The sequence below is a fragment of the Trachypithecus francoisi genome, unplaced genomic scaffold (genome assembly GCF_009764315.1).
Source record: "Trachypithecus francoisi isolate TF-2019V2 unplaced genomic scaffold, Tfra_2.0 Lachesis_group16, whole genome shotgun sequence".
NCBI lineage: Eukaryota > Metazoa > Chordata > Mammalia > Primates > Cercopithecidae > Trachypithecus > Trachypithecus francoisi.
Window position 1 is genome coordinate 69,693,741 of NW_022681461.1, and position 15,747 is coordinate 69,709,487.

The 15,747-nt window shown below is 42.9% G+C and overlaps 1 protein-coding gene across 2 annotated transcripts in view; it reads right to left on the reverse strand.

Moving 5' to 3' along the window:
• Positions 1–15,747, reverse strand: part of PAPPA (pappalysin 1) — a 255,057-nt gene that overhangs the window by 220,249 nt on the left and 19,061 nt on the right. For both annotated transcript variants that reach the window (XR_004443585.1, XM_033237652.1), the window contains exon 2: positions 69–1,131. Coding sequence is in view for 1 of the 2 variants with exons in the window: in XM_033237652.1 (XP_033093543.1) it covers positions 69–1,131 (1,063 nt within the window). In the remaining variant the exon portion in view is untranslated. The remainder of the gene's footprint in view (positions 1–68; positions 1,132–15,747) is intronic.

Consider the following 15,747-nt stretch of genomic DNA (forward strand, 5'->3'; position numbering starts at 1 on the left):
TTATCTATAATATGGAGGACATCAAGTTCAACTTTCAACAGGGCATCTTTGGCCCGGTAAGGTCTTACCTGTGTGGAGAGTCGGGGTCAAAGCAAGTCTGAGTGACATCGGTGATTTTAGGGTCACAGCACTCTCCACCATCAAAGTTGAACCGTTCATAGTTGCAGTCCATGTCACACACCCCGTTCTGTTGCTTCTTCATGAAGGCGGGGTGGCGCAGGTGACGGCAATCCCCGCCGTCATGGCCGGTCAGCGTGTGGTTGCATTCGGGGTCACAGTTCTCATCCCCGATCTTGCTGATGTCACAGTTGGCCAGGATGAGGCGGCGGCGAAGGGAGGAGTTTCTCACCTCCAGCACCTTCAGCTCCCAGGAGATGTTGTAGTGCTTGAAGGCCTCAGCCAGCTGCTGGTGCTGGAAGTCCACCTGCTCACGGGTCACCATCGGGTTCTCATGATCATCTTCATAGAGGTTGACCACGCGGTAGCGCACCACCTTGGGCTGGCGGAAACTCGGGAACTGATTGTAGCTGGCGATGACCTCTGTGTTGTCACACAATGTCTGTCCGCACAGAGGAGGCTCCAGACTCGTGTCCAGCAGAAAGCCGTGGGCATTGCTGAATTCCACTTTGGGGCTGCTGCCATCCTTCATGGGGGACCAGGCATGCTTCACATTGTCCCAGTTCTCCTGGAGGAGGAGTTGAGGTAGAGCAGTGTGGGCGCCGTGGGTTTCCATGTCAGACAGTATCTCCCGCTGAGTCCTGGCCACCTTCCACAGACTGAAGTGCTCGATGTAGCCCCGGTAGTTGTGATTCAGGGCACTGCCCCCTAACATGAGCACTTTGCACTTCTGGGTCAGTGGGCTGAATATGCCACCCACTTGCTCCCCAGAGGTAGCCACCTGCGCACCATTTACATAGAGCTTCATGAACTGCCCATCGTAGGTGGCAGCTAGATATACCCACTGGCCTGGGAGGTAGCTGCGGTGGGCATTGATGGTGGTCACTTGCCGGGCCCGGTCTGTCTTCAAGGAGAAAAAGTAGCGTGGGTCTCTGTTGCCTTGGTCACTGATGGTATGAATGCCCACGACCCATCCTCGGTCACGTGAGGTATAAGAACATTTGTCATATAGCCCTATGTGGCCCCAAAAGAGAAAGATTAATAAATAAAGGATGGAAAAGGAAGGGGGGTTAAGTTACTTTTCTCTGATAAAATTTGTATCAGGTTATCCTAGACTCATCACTTTCCAGCTGCTCTGTGGGATCCTAGCAGTTGCTAACGGTGCCTCTGGGACCACCTCGAGGGCAAGGCAAGGGCTGGAGGAGCTGAGAGAGTGAATAAGTTGGGTTTGGGGCATTCTCATCACAACTTTAACCTGTGAAGTGTAACTTTTATTAGTTTTGAGTATGAAGCATACAAGAAAGATTTTTGTTTGAAGAAAGGGTACTTCACCTAATGAAAATGCAACAACAACAGCAATAATAATAAAAATCTGAAAACCATTTTCCAAAGCTGTTGGATGGGGAAGAGGACTTCATAATTAAGAGGGTGTTTTAAGTGTAAGATAACATACACGGTGAAAGGAGAAACAGAGGGAGATGATAATGAACAGAAGATGCTCATTTAGAAGGGAGGTCCCTACCACAGTTACCAGAACTTTGAATGCACATCTGCCATTAGCAGTCATTAAATGATCAATGGCATTAAATTGTCAGGAAAGTTGGGGTATAAAAGTGAGGGTCAGGAGCTGAAAAGCTGGAACTTCATTCTCTAACAGGAATCTTGCCATTTATCCCCAAAGAAAGAAAACACACTTCAGAGCTAAACTAGAAAGGTTTTCAAAGATCATCACCACCAAACCCTTTGTTTGACAGGTGAGAGAGCTTAGTCCCAGAGAATAGAAGGCATTTGTCAAGTCACAGAGTCATTGACAGTATGTGTGTATATATATATAATAATGAGCAAAATCTCCCAAGCCTCTATGGCAGGCCAGACATTGTGCTAAGGTCTGTATATGCATTAACTTAATCCATGTAATATCCCTAAGGTGGTGACATTAAGTTTCTCATTTAACTGATGAGAATATGGAAGTTAAAGGAGATGGAGAGACAGGTTAAAGGTCAACTGCTTGGTAAGTGGATCCTAGATCCATCAGACCCTTGGATTCACCATCCTAGGCACTAATTTTATAGCAACTCCCTCTGCCTCATCAAAGTCATCAGGCATCTGGGCTATGCCACCTACCTGGGGCATGTCACAAATTTGAGTTCGATATTTGAGGAAGTTCTAAGCCAAGCATCTCTATAGTTACTCTGGGAACCCCAGGAAGTAGGTTAGTGGATTCTCTCTGGATCTAATTATCTTTATGCTCACCAACCCCCATTCCCTAGCCTTTCTGGAATATACCCAGTGTCCTTGGCACAGACAAAGCTGTTGGATGGGGAAGAGGACTTTCTAATTAAGAGTGTATTTTAAGTGTCAGATGATGTATGAGGCCAGGTGGGAGAAGAAAGAGAGGGAGAGGAGAGTGAATAAAAGATGCTCATTTAGAAGGACAGTGACCACTCTCGGATGGAGAATTGTTGTGGTCACCATAACTCTGGGAGTTCACCTGCCATTAGTGCTCATCAAATGAGCATGGAGAGCTTCCAGCAAAATCAATAGAGGAGGCCCACACAGTCTTCACTCCTTTGTGGGCAGTGGGAGCTTAGAATTGGTGTAAATCTCTTTGTTAGCAGCTGACACGGCCAGCAGTCTTGGCCCAGCATCTATGCCAATCTACACCTCTCCTCCCACTTCCTGCTCAACCATCTTTCAGGAAATGGCCAGAGTCTCCTTATAAAGTCATGCTGCTCTTACCATCAGGACAACCTTAGTGAAGCACCAAGTGCCTCCTCTGATGTCCTCTGGGTCCTGATCCTCTATCTGGTAAAGGAGGGGATTAAGTGAGGTTCTGTGTCACATACTAGGTCCAAGTCTGATTTTCTTTATTCTAGACTTCCCAATGACTAACCTGCAAGGTACCTCTTTCAAGAAGTTCTTCCTGACTGCCCTGTGAATAGTGATTATTCTCTTCTTTGAACTCCTTTTACTTTTAGGAAATTCGACACGTGCTCTTCGGTTTTGGCGTTGTCTGTGTTCTCACCATTATCCCCTCTCTGCTAAACTGTATTCTTCTCGAGGGCAATGGTTATGTCTGTGTCATTTCAGTAACCTGTCCAGCACCTTGCTACAGCAGGCATGGGAATGATTCTACATAGAGCAGGAGATGAGAAAGGGTAGGGATTTTAAGGACAAATAGAATCAAGGGCATTAACTTATGTCTCTATAACTAAAGTACAGGGAGAATCAGAGAATAAAATGTATTCTTGGTAAAGTAGAAAGATCAGGATCTTTGGACTCACGGTAATTTACTTTGAATCTTGACAACAGCAGTTACTAGTTGTACAAATGGGGCAAAATTGCTTCACCTCTAAGCCTTAATTCTTTCATCTGTATCTCTAAATATATTGTCATAAAAGACATAGTGAATATGACATCCTCCGCATACAATGGCTGTCCAAATGAGAGTTCAATGTTAAGATGCTGGAGGGTTCAGGGGCAATGTAGAGGATGAAAAGGAATGAGGAAATGACAGGAAACGAAATACAAAGGCCAGAAAGAGAGGGTACCCTGAAGGCATTTTGCCCGATATATCAAGAAGGAAGGCTCAAAAAAGCCCCAGTCCTCCTCAAACCCACTGGCAAACCCTTCTTAGAAACTACCATCAGAGTGAACAGGCAACCTACAGAATGGGAGAAAATTTTTGCAATCTACTCATCTGACAAAGGGCTAAGATCCAGAATCTACAAAGAACTCAAACAAATATACAAGAAAAAAACAAACAACCCCATCAAAAAGTGGGCAAAGGATATGAACAGACATTTCTCAAAAGAAGACATTCATACAGCCAACAGACACATGAAAAAATGCTCATCATCACTGGCCATCAGAGAAATGCAAATCAAAACCACAATGAGATACCATCTCACACCAGTTAGAATGGCAATCATTAAGAAGTCAGGAAAGAACAGGTGCCAGAGAGGATGTGGCGAAATAGGAACACTTTTACACTGTTGGAGGGATTGTAAACTAGTTCAACCATTATGGAAAACAGTATGGCAATTCCTCAAGGATCTAGAACTAGATGTACCATATGACCCAGCCATCCCACTTCTGGGTATATACCCAAAGGATTATAAATTATTCTACTACAAAGACACATGCACACGTATGTTTATTGCGGCACTATTCACAATAGCAAAGACTTAGAATCAACCCAAATGTCCATCTGTGACAGACTGGATTAAGAAAATGTGGCACATATACACCATGGAATACTATGCAGCCATAAAAAAGGATGAGTTTGCGTCCTTTGTAGGGACATGGATGCAGCTGGAAACCATCATTCTTAGCAAACTATCACAAGAACAGAAAACCAAACACCGCATGTTCTCACTCATAGGTGGAACTGAACAATGAGATCACTTGGACTCGGGAAGGGGAACATCACACACCGGGGCCTATCATGGGGAGGGGGGAGGGGGGAGGGATTGCATTGGGGAGTTATACATGATATAAATGATGAATTGATGGGTGCTGACGAGTTGATGGGTGCAGCACACCAACATGGCACAAATATACATATGTAACAAACCTGCACGTTATGCACATGTACCCTAGAACTTAAAGTATAATAAAAATAAAAAAATAAAAAAAAAAGAAATCATAGATTCCGTCAGCTTAGATGATATCATGAGACTACATATTAAAAGCTGCCTCCCCACTGACTCCTTCAAAAGCCTAAGATCCAACTCCAGATTTGAAGTGAGTTGCCCCAGATCTATCTGTTGCTGCCCATTATGGGAACCAGTGAGAAAAGAGGTTCCTGAAGCCATGACATTCATGTTCTTTCCCACCTCTTAGCTCACCTTCTGTCTCTCTCAGCTAACCCTATCACTCATGAAAAGAAAATGAATGACCTTCTAACGAGAAAATTAAAATCTAAAACAAGATCCTTTTTCCCTCTCCTTCTCTGTCTCTCTCTCTGCAGGTTTTTATTTTGCCAGGGGCTCCCAGTCCCTGGTTTTCCTGTTGCCTTTGGAAGGCAGCTAGCCTGGTTAGCAAGGTAAAATGTTTACACATCTGTAGGGTGCTCTCAGTTCAGAACCTTGCCGGGGCTTGGGACCCAGGCTCAGGCCACCTCTGTTTGCAATTGAGAGAAGGGGGAAGAAGTGAGAAAAGGCAGATTCCGCCAAAGAGCTAAGAAATAAGGGGTTAGCCATGGGAGGTAGAGAGGAAGGGCAAAGAGAGGGTTTTCAGTGGAACCAAAAAGAAACACATTAAGGGAAATGAGAACCTTGAAGCAGCGGATTCACAAGTTCAGAGGGAAATATTTACCTGGAGTATAAGTAGTGAAAGAAAATCACGGAGCTTCCATAAGGTTGGGGGAGTAGGGTGGCAATGGGGTTTTATTTCTATATGAAAATAACTTTATCAACAGTAGTCTTATTTTAGGGTCTGAAAGGGAAGCATCCCTGTACCACCAGCTCAGAACCAGAAGTCTGGCACCAGAGATCCGGGCTTGACTTGTCAGGTAACCTTGCCTGGGACAAGCCATACCACCTCCTCTATGCTGCTGAACCTAATTTCCCTTCTCTGTAAAAGGAGGGGTCTGGATAAAAATGATCCCTTGCTAGAATTTAAGAGCTCTTTTGTTCACTGTTAGAATGGTTCCTTGTAAGGAGAAGGTGCTCAAAAATATGTGTTGATTTGAATTAGATGCCTTATGTCATTCTCAACTCTTGCATGCTTAGGTTCTGTCTCCTCTGAGGATCTCTATACAGGACACAGAATGCTGTTCTCTGAAGGACACAAAAGAACCCCCACATCTCCACACTGCCCTTCCTCACAGTTCTCCATGAAGATATAGGCATAATATAAAAAAAATGGTGCAAATGTGTCTGGAGTCAGCACCATCTGTGTGGGACTAGAGGATGATCCCAGGGCATATAGTCCCATGTGGCAAGATGGAAGGCCACATGCAATTTTGCACACAATCTACATATAATTAGCATATGTCTGTCTCAATGCTATACGCACATAGAATTAGACAATGAAAGTGTGCAAGAGCCCCTCTACAGAAGTGTGTCTGAGCACACTGCACACAGGGAGAGGCTGAGGTGCAACAGGAAAGGAGCCTGCCCTGGTCCTCCTGTTAAGGTACCATCCCTGGAACCCTGGCCAGCTGACCTTTCTAATGCACCCCATCTTCCCGCAGCTAGGCTGGATGTGAAAAGGGTTCCATAAGCCCCCAGAAACTTGATGTCTCTTTTTTTCATTGCCTCTTTTTCTTCTCATCTACGTATTCAATCTCATCCCGGAAAGTAATAACATTCACAAAAGAAAAAAGCTCAAAGGCATGGAAAGAGTCTCTCAGAACCTTGGCTAAGGCTGTACAGAGGGTGCGAGAATACTCTGGGCATTAGGAGTATTCTCTAAAGATCATCACGGTAGATATTACCCCAAGGCAAGTCTGTCTGATGACCCCATGCCACCCAGGCATATCTTCCTCCTGTATATTCCTCATACTCCTCCCCATTCTAAAACTACCTCATCACTGAGTAATTACTCATTCAAGATCTGTGCTTCCCATATATGTGTCTGTTTGCTTCATTTATAAATGCCCAACATCCAACCTGAAGTCTGGCATGTTGTAAGTGCTCTGTAGAGTTTGTTATTGAAAGTTAATAATAAAGAAAGAAAGGGGGGATACTTCCCTATTTCTGCCTTCTCTATAAGAGTATCTTACTCTTTATTGAGAACTTACTATCGTTTACTCTGTGTTAATTATCTTGCTTAATCTTCACAACAAATCAATCAGCATTGTTCCCTCTTCAGGGTAGACTGATGCTCAGGATAGGGAAATGGTTGCCCAAAGCAACACAGATCAGAATCCAGGTCTATAGAATTCCCACACCCAGGCTCTTAGTCATGGTCACCACATTAAGTGCCAAAGGCCAAATGTTTTGTTGTAGGCTGTTTAAAGGTATGGCCCCCTCTGGAAAGATTTCTGTAAGTTCTACAGCACCCACACAAGCAAGGTGAATTGAATTGAAAGCCAGGAGGCTGCTGTCTTTATCATTCTACTGTATGGACCTAAACAGTTAACTAAGAATCGATGGTTCTTTATTACTAAATAGTAATCTATTCCACTGGGCTCACCTCACTTCATTAGAATCCAAAGTTTGTCCAGGCATAGTTGCCCATCTGGAGTGCCTCCTTGAGCTTGTCCTTCGGCATCTGGATTTTCGTTACCGGCCTACCTGCCTGATGGTTTCTGACTCAGGTTTCCTCTAACTTCCAAGGTCTATACTGATTTTTCTTCCCACACTCTTGGCTGCCTCCCATTTTCTTTTTCATTGTGTTGGACTAAATTGTGCTCCACCAAACTTCACATGTTAAAGATGTAACCCCCAGTACCTTGGAATTTAGCTGTATTTGGAGATACAGTCTTTTAAAAGGTAATTAAATTAAAGTGAGGTGATAAGGCAGATCCTAATCCAGTTTGACTGGTGTTCTTATAAGAGGAGAAAATTAGGACACAAGTAATACAGAGAAAAGACTATGTGAAGATACAAGGAAAAGACAACCATCTACAAACCAGTGAGAGAGAGAGAAAAAAAAATGAGAGAGAGAGAGAGAGAGAGGTCTTGGAAGAAATAACCCAGCTGACACCTTGATCTTGGACTTTTGATCTCCAGAATTTTAAGAAAATAAATTTCTGTTGTTTAAGCCCATCAGGTTGGGGTCCTTTGTTATGACTGCCCTAGCAAACCATTGTTCAACCAGTTTTCTAAGCTCTCCCACTGAAATTTTTCTAAAATCTGTCTTATTTCCTAATATCTGTTCCCAGTTCAGAATTTTTCTCTTGTTACAATGCAATGTCTCAATTTACTTAACGGGTGTTTTGAGTAGAGCAAGGTGTATTAGAAAGATAGCAAAACTGGTGGTGTGTTCATCACATACAGGAAACATTTCTCACTGGGGAGTGGGGTTTCTGTGTTTCTGAATCACCTGCTGTGTGTTGGGCATGTGGGCAGCAACTTCTCTCTCAAGGTGTCTCCTAGAATCCTCACAACAATCTGCTACAATAGGTACTATTTACAGATCAGAAAACTGGAGAGTCATAGAGACGAGGTCCTCTGTCTGAGGTCCCACAGCACTAAGGGGTAGGAAAAACTGGAATTTGAGTCTCCTAATTTCAAATTCGAAAGCTCCCCCACAGTTGAGGGGGACTCTAGCTATGCTTTCTTCCTGTGGTCTTGCCTAGGATGTTTTCCTGGGAAGCTTTAAGTCAACATAAAATTATCTCTGATAACATTTGACTTTCTGCCGTCACTGTCTGGGGGCAGGGAGGGGGGCTGAGATAATTAGCAAAGGATGGCAATTTATATGCAATTCGTATTATTGTTTGTTTTCTCTCATTGGGAGAGCAGATATAGAAGGAGAAAAAACTCTACCAGGACATTTCTGCTGTGAAAAAGTGGTATTTTAAAATAAATAATGATAATAATAACAAACACTTTCTGAAAACCTCTATGTAGTAGTCTCTTTACTAAGCACAGACTAAGTGGGATTTATTAGTATTCTTTTGACAGATAAGGAAACTGAGATGTAGAGAGGTTAATTGATTTTCCCTCCAAGGATCCAGCGAGGGATTGGGAGAATCACGATTCTAACTCTCATCGCTCTCACTCCAGAGCCAAAGCTCCCCACCAAGATGCTTTCCATGATGGATTGGTGTTCTCAATCCACCATGAAGGCTGTAATGTCCAGGTCTGCCATGCTGTGCTGTGGTCTCTGGGTGAGTAGCTCCCCACTCTGGGCTTCCTCACTTCCTTTCCTTAGGATATGAGAGTGTTAGACCCGGCCACAGAGGTCCCTTCCATATACATTCTGTGATTCCAAGATCCCAGTGACTCCAGGTATCCCAGCCTTGGTTCCCCCTGTGGGAGATGTAAGGTCATTGCGGGGCAGGGTAAAAGGCAGTTTCAGACCCTTCAATTAAAGGATGCCCACTAGCTGTGGGACATCTGCCAGGAGAATACAAGAAGAGGTGAGAGGATGAGGGGATGAAAGGGGGAATTTAGGTCAACAATCTGGTTTCTTTCATGAGGCTAAAAAAATTAAAAGCTAAAGGTTGGAGCTGGTCCCTTTTTTGTTTTGTTTTGTTTTGCTTTCCCTTCCATGATTTAATCGCTAGTATCAAAGCCACAGAGGAATGCTTGAGAGAGCAATCCTATGGAAAGCTTTTATCTGTCCAGAGGAGAGTGATTAAAACAGACAGATTTGGGTTAAGTATACCCATGGTCCCTGCACTTGGTTCATTCGGGGGGAGACCCACCAAAATGACCTGGAGGACTCAGCACCATCAGGCATTCAGAGGAAGGCTGGGATGTCACCGAGGAGGATACCTGGGGGACTGCTCCTCAGCATCCTCATCCCTCCGGGTCCACCCTGGGTCAAAAGATTTGCCTTAGGCTCAGTGGAAGGAGGAGGCTTAAAGGGAGACATATAGGACTGGAGGATTATACCAAGTTATACTGGGTTCTGGACATCTCTGTGTCTTGTACAACAGAGGCAGGAGCATTGAAAGTAACCACATGGAACAATTCTCAAGGTCAGGTTAGCTCAGGTGCTTCCCATGTGTTGGACACGCAAGTGTAGGAGGAGGACAAGACTGCCCTTCTCAGGATGGCATGGAGCAGTAGACCGAGCACCTTCGATGGCACCTGTCTCTGCTCTTCTGCCTGTATTCTTTTTCCTTGCCGGGAACTGTTACCTGAAAGTACCCTGACTACATGGGTCTGCTCACCCTTTTTACTAGCTGTGTGACATCAGGCAAGTTAATTCACCTCTCTGAACCTCAGTTTTCCCACATGAACACTAGGATGAAGAATCTTATTCTGTACACTTCACATATGTCTTCTGAGAGAGAAAAGAGATAAATGTATGCATATTTCCTTGTAAACTATTTAAGGCTATCCAGATGTGAGGCAAGCTTGAGAGTAGTATGCCTGAGGGTTCCTGAAACCCGTAAGTTTTAATAATACACAGACTTATGTGATGCATTTGTGACAGCAAACTGCTCTTGAGGGCTCAAGGTGCACCAGTAATTCCCTCTGGCTCTTGTGTCTCCAGTCTTCCTCCTTTGCTCATGTGTAAGCAGTCTGCATGGACATAGAAAGGTCGGGGGATTACAGGCCAGTAAATCTGAGTTCAAATGCTGGCTTTGCCATTTACTAGCTATGGATGGGAAAGTCAGGGCACCTTTCCCAGTATTAGTCTCCCCATCTGTAAAATGGACATGATACATCTTCCTCTGACAGTTGTAGTGGGGGAACTAATGAGAATACAAATGTGACAGCACTTGGCACACGGCCACTGGCAACAAAACAAGTGTTACAACACATGGACAGTGGCATGAGGCTGATCTGTGTATCTCAGCTCTGCTCCCTGTTAGCTGTGTAGCCTTGGGCAAAATCTCTATTTCCTTGATAGTTTCCTCATATGTAAACTGAAAATAACAAGCACTTAATAAATAGTGCCATTTCCACGATTTAGTAAGAGAATCCAAATACTCATTTGCATAGAAAGGGATCGTTGTAGCTACACTTTTTAAAAATGTATATTAATAATAAATATCTTTCCGGCCAGGCAAGGTGGCTCACGCCTGTAATCCCTGCACTTCGGGAGGCTGAGCTGGGCGGATCAACTGAGGTCAGGAGTTCAAGACCACCCTGGCCAATATGATGAAACCCTGTCTTTACTAAAAATACAAAAAATTAGCCAGGCATGGTAGTGCGTGCCTGTAATCCCAGCTACTCAGGAGGCTAAGGCAGGAGAATTGCTTGAACCCAGGAGGCAGATGTTGCAGTGAGCCGAAATCGCGCCACTGCATTCCAGCCTGGGCAACAAGAGCGAAACTCTTTCTCAAACAAACAAACAAACAAAAAATAATAAATATCTTTCCTTCTTTTTCAGAATTGGGATTATTTCTCCCCTTTTTTGTGCTGTTAAACACACACATAAAGTTTTCTTTCTGACACTGTTCTCTGAAATGAAGATGCACGTTTATTGCTCTCTTTTTTCACACATTATTGATGAAATCAGTGCATATAAAATTGGTGCACATCAAACGTAAGAAAGGAAGTGGAGAAGGACAAGAAAAAAAGACCAAGAAGAAAGAAGGGGGGAATGGGGTCAAAGAAGTACAGTATAGTTTTGTTCATCCTTGAAAGTTGCACAGCACAAACCAGATCCTGGTGGACTGAGCAGGGCTGATGTTGGGACTGTCTTGGAAGAGAGATCTTTCCTTCGGTCATTTCAATGACTTGAGAATCTACAAGCTCCTCTCTCCACTCACTCATCAAGCCTTGGAGACAATGATACCACTTGCCAGAAAATGGTCAAGGATCAGTTCATCCTGCTGTCATATCCTGCATGGCAGCCCCAAGACTGACCCTTCACCATTCATTGAATTAGGCAGAGTCAGGGCTGGAAGTTCTCTTACTGGTTATTTAATTATCCCCTTTCACACCTAACCTCATACTTGAATCACCTGGACAACATTTTAACACATGACTGACTGCTCATATTTCCAGGCCAGCACAATGATTGACAAGTAGAAAGCACCAATTAAGTTGACAAAATGCTTATATGTATGCATGCATTTAAGGGGAAATAAAGAAATGCATGTGAGGGTGTTTGCATGAGTGAAAGCACAGTGGACAGTCTGGTGGTGAAGAGCACAATTTGGGAGTGAATACAGCTGTTTTAAGTTCTGGCTCTGTGATGACCTTGAAGCAGCTCTGGTTGGAAGGATGTAGTAAGACACTGTTCATAGAACACTTATCAAAGTGCCTGGTGTACAATAAGCATTCAAGAAATGGGTATCATGAAGGATGTATGTGAGGAAAGAAAAACCAAATGCACGTGACAAGTATCAGAGAAATGAGACAGAATTGAAGAAGGAGAGAACTGTTTCTAATCAGCTCAGAAACATATTTTACATGTCCCTACAGAGCCACATGGACATGTCAATTTAATGTTGCTAATAAAAATATTGGAGGGGGCGTCTTTCCTCTCAGTACTCCAGAGATCAAGACATCAATAGCCATTAATACTATTGGAGAAGAAAGGAAGCTTCCCTGATATGGTACTTTCTCTCAGTTTTGCTATAATCAGACCTTGGCTCATCTTGTCAACTCCATTTTTATCTCTCTGTGTAACTTTGCTTGTGTGTATGTTCATGCACATATGTTTAAAGTTTAAAAGAATATATCACATATTGCCTAGCATAATGGTGGTGCTTAGTAGGTGCTCAACAGACTCTAACTGAATGAATGCTCTGTATGTGGTTATATGGATACTATAGCATTCTATCCACAAGTTCACAGACTAACAGGAGAGAGAGATATTTATCTTTCCAAGCTGGGGTGTGAGATATGATTTCAAATATCAACTCTGCTACCATGGAGCAGAGATTAGAGCAAGTCATAATTTTGGTCTGAGCTTTTCTTCTCTTACTTGGTAAAATGAGCATCCTATTATGCACCATAAAGGGTATGAAAAAACAGCTGGTGCTTAATCCATCATCATTACCATTATTGGAAAACTCTTCTAACTGGCCCATGGTCCAGAAGTTTCATCGCTCCCTGATACAGACTGTGAAGCATCACCAGATTCATCATCTTAAAATCCTATTTTTCACTATTCCCTCAAACAGACAAACCTCTTTCTCTGATGGCCTCAGAATAAAGGTCAATATCAACTTCACATTTCAGAAATTGGTCTCAATCTGTCTCTGAATGTGTAGACAGACCCTGGTAAGATTTCCTTTGGCCCACACTGTTTCCTACAGGTGGAAATGTCTCCCTATTGTCCCTGTCCTTTCTCTTTTCTGATCTTCAAGATCAATACCAGTATTATTTCTTCCAGCAGACCTTCAGTCTTCATGAGTCTCCACCATCAGTTGTATAAATGTTGATAAGCGCCTGCTATCTGGCACAGATGTAGTCAGTCTTTGACCCACACATCTTTCTGTACCAGCCACAGGATACTTGGGCTGTTTCTTGATAGTTCACACACATAGTTGTTGAGGGCATGGCGTCTCTTTTCTCCTGAGTCTTTCTGGGATCCCAATACTGTTTTTGGTTGTTTAGTTGTTGATCTAATTTTTTTTTCATGGCAATGATCACTGTTGACAGCATGACTCATTTCTGAGGTCAACCTCCAATGGTTCCCTCCCCCGCTAGACTGTAAGCCTCATGAGAGCACAGAGTACATGTCTGTCACCACCCTGAATCACTATATAGAGCCTGTATCACTATATAGAACCCTCCATATTGTGGCTAGGACATAAGTTCTCAATAAACGCTTGCTGAATGGATAAATAAATGAAAGATTTATGTGCCCAAGGTTTGTGAGAAAAGCTACTTTGGGTGGATTTTTAGGTTTCAAACAATCTTTTCTTCTTTTTTTAAATTTGTATTATTGTATGTTTAATTGACAAAAATTATGTATATTAATGCTGTACAACATGATGTTATGAAATATGTATACATTATGGAATGGCTGGACCAAGTTAATTAAGTACGCATTATCTTACATGCTTATTAGAATTTTTGTGGTGAGAACACTTAAAATCTATTCTCTTAGCAATTTTCAAGTGTGCAATAGTAACTATAGTCACCATGTTGTATAATAGATCTCTCGAAGTGATTCCTGCTTTCTAACTAAAATTGTGTATCCAGTTTTCAAATGCTCCTCTCAGTACTGGAGGTCGCCCTGATTTAGAGGCAAGAGGGTGGGTCCTTGTTACATCATATAAGCTCCTTCAACTTCCTGGCCCTCAATTTTTCCATCTATATAATGGGAGGTTGGCATCAGTGGTCATTAGGTTTGAATGTATAAATAGTGAAGGAGTAACAAGGAGTTAGCAAAACACAGCTTAGCTGTGTGTTGGCAAGAACTTAGGCAAGTCACATTCTCTCTCAGGTGTCCATTTTCTTTTTTGTGAAAGAAGATGACTGTGGTAAAATAAATTCTACCAGTTTTCTTAAAAATGCAGAGAAAAAAATTTCTATATGGAGGGTAATAAGACATGAACTTGTGCTTTAATTTTCCACTATTAATTTTGGGCAAATTTCTTTTCATCCATGGTCACTTCATGACTTTCATAGGCTCCTTCTTCCAAAAGCAAATGAACTAAATATATATAATTATGATTTATGATTGCATTGTTATAAAAATAAATGTAAGTGAGAGGCTGGATTCCTTATTATAGATGTATTATTATTATATTATTTGTTCTTCTGATTCTAAAATATATTAATTAATCTAAAAGAAATCCATTAATTCTAAAAGAAAGAATTAATCCATTTTTGTAGTTTAACAACCATAGACCTCAGGCACTGTGCCAACTGTGTCTCCAGATGAGTCATCAGCCTTGTTTTCATCTTTGGACCTCGGTTCCTCATCTGCCGAAGAGCACTGGGAGGAGGAGGCACTGATCACCTGTACCCAATCTAAGCAGCCAAGAGGAATGGGGAAGATTCCCACATGGGAAAGTCAAATGATGTAAATTTCATACCTGATGCAGGCCTACAGCAAGTTGTATAAAAACACAGCCCACACAGTGTGGGCTGAGTTCTGGAGAAAAAGCTCCTCTTTCGGATGAGCCTGCCATCACCTCATCTTGGCCCACACAGCCTAGGGTGAGCCTCTCAGGAGAAAGATGGCAAAGGGAGATAAGAAAGGGACAAGGCCAGACAGGCAGATCTCTGCTTTGCAGGGCTGGTGTTACCCTTCGAGTCAGGGAGAGCGATGACAGCTGATGCTTACCAAGTGATTACTATGTGCCAGGTGTTGTGCGAAACTCTTTGCCTAGATAATTTAGGTAACTCTCACAATAATGCAAACAGGGAAATATTATTATTATCACCATTTTATAGATTTTACAGATGAGAAAACTGAGACTCAGAGAGTCCAAATAACTCTCCTAAGCCTGAGTAAACTGTTGGTCAACTGACAAAGATGGGGTTTAACCCCAAGCAATCAGATTCCAGAATTCACATTTTAACTTCTAAATATTTCTGCGTAGTCAGGGGAAAGCTGACTACACCAGGACAAGGGGCTGCTTTTAATGATAAATAAAGAGAAATAAATCGAGTTCTATAGTAGAGGTACAAGCAAACAGAGCTCAGCAGAAGGACTGCTTGATTCTGACAAGAAGGTGCAGGGAAGTTTTCCTGGATGAGTCTCAAAAGAGTCGAACCTTGCATGAGGTACAGGATTTGGGGAAGGAGAGGCTGGGCAAAGACTTTCTGGCACAAGGTGAAGCATGAGCAATGGCAAGAGCTGTGGAGTCCACCTAAAGGTAGCTCTTGAGATGAGAAAGACATCTGTTTTTGGTAGGATTGAGGGTGCACAGAGTAACTGAGGGAAATAAAGTACAATGGCTGTCTGAGGCTAGCTCACAAAGGGTTGTGAATGACATGCCAAAAGATCTAAAGTTTCTTCCATAGAAAAGAATGAATCTTTGGTGTTTTTGGGGCAGTCCACAGGGGTGGGTGGGGCTCATTAGCTGGGGATTATATGGTGTCCCTTTTGACGGTCACTGAGCTAACAGAGCCAGGACTCAAGTCT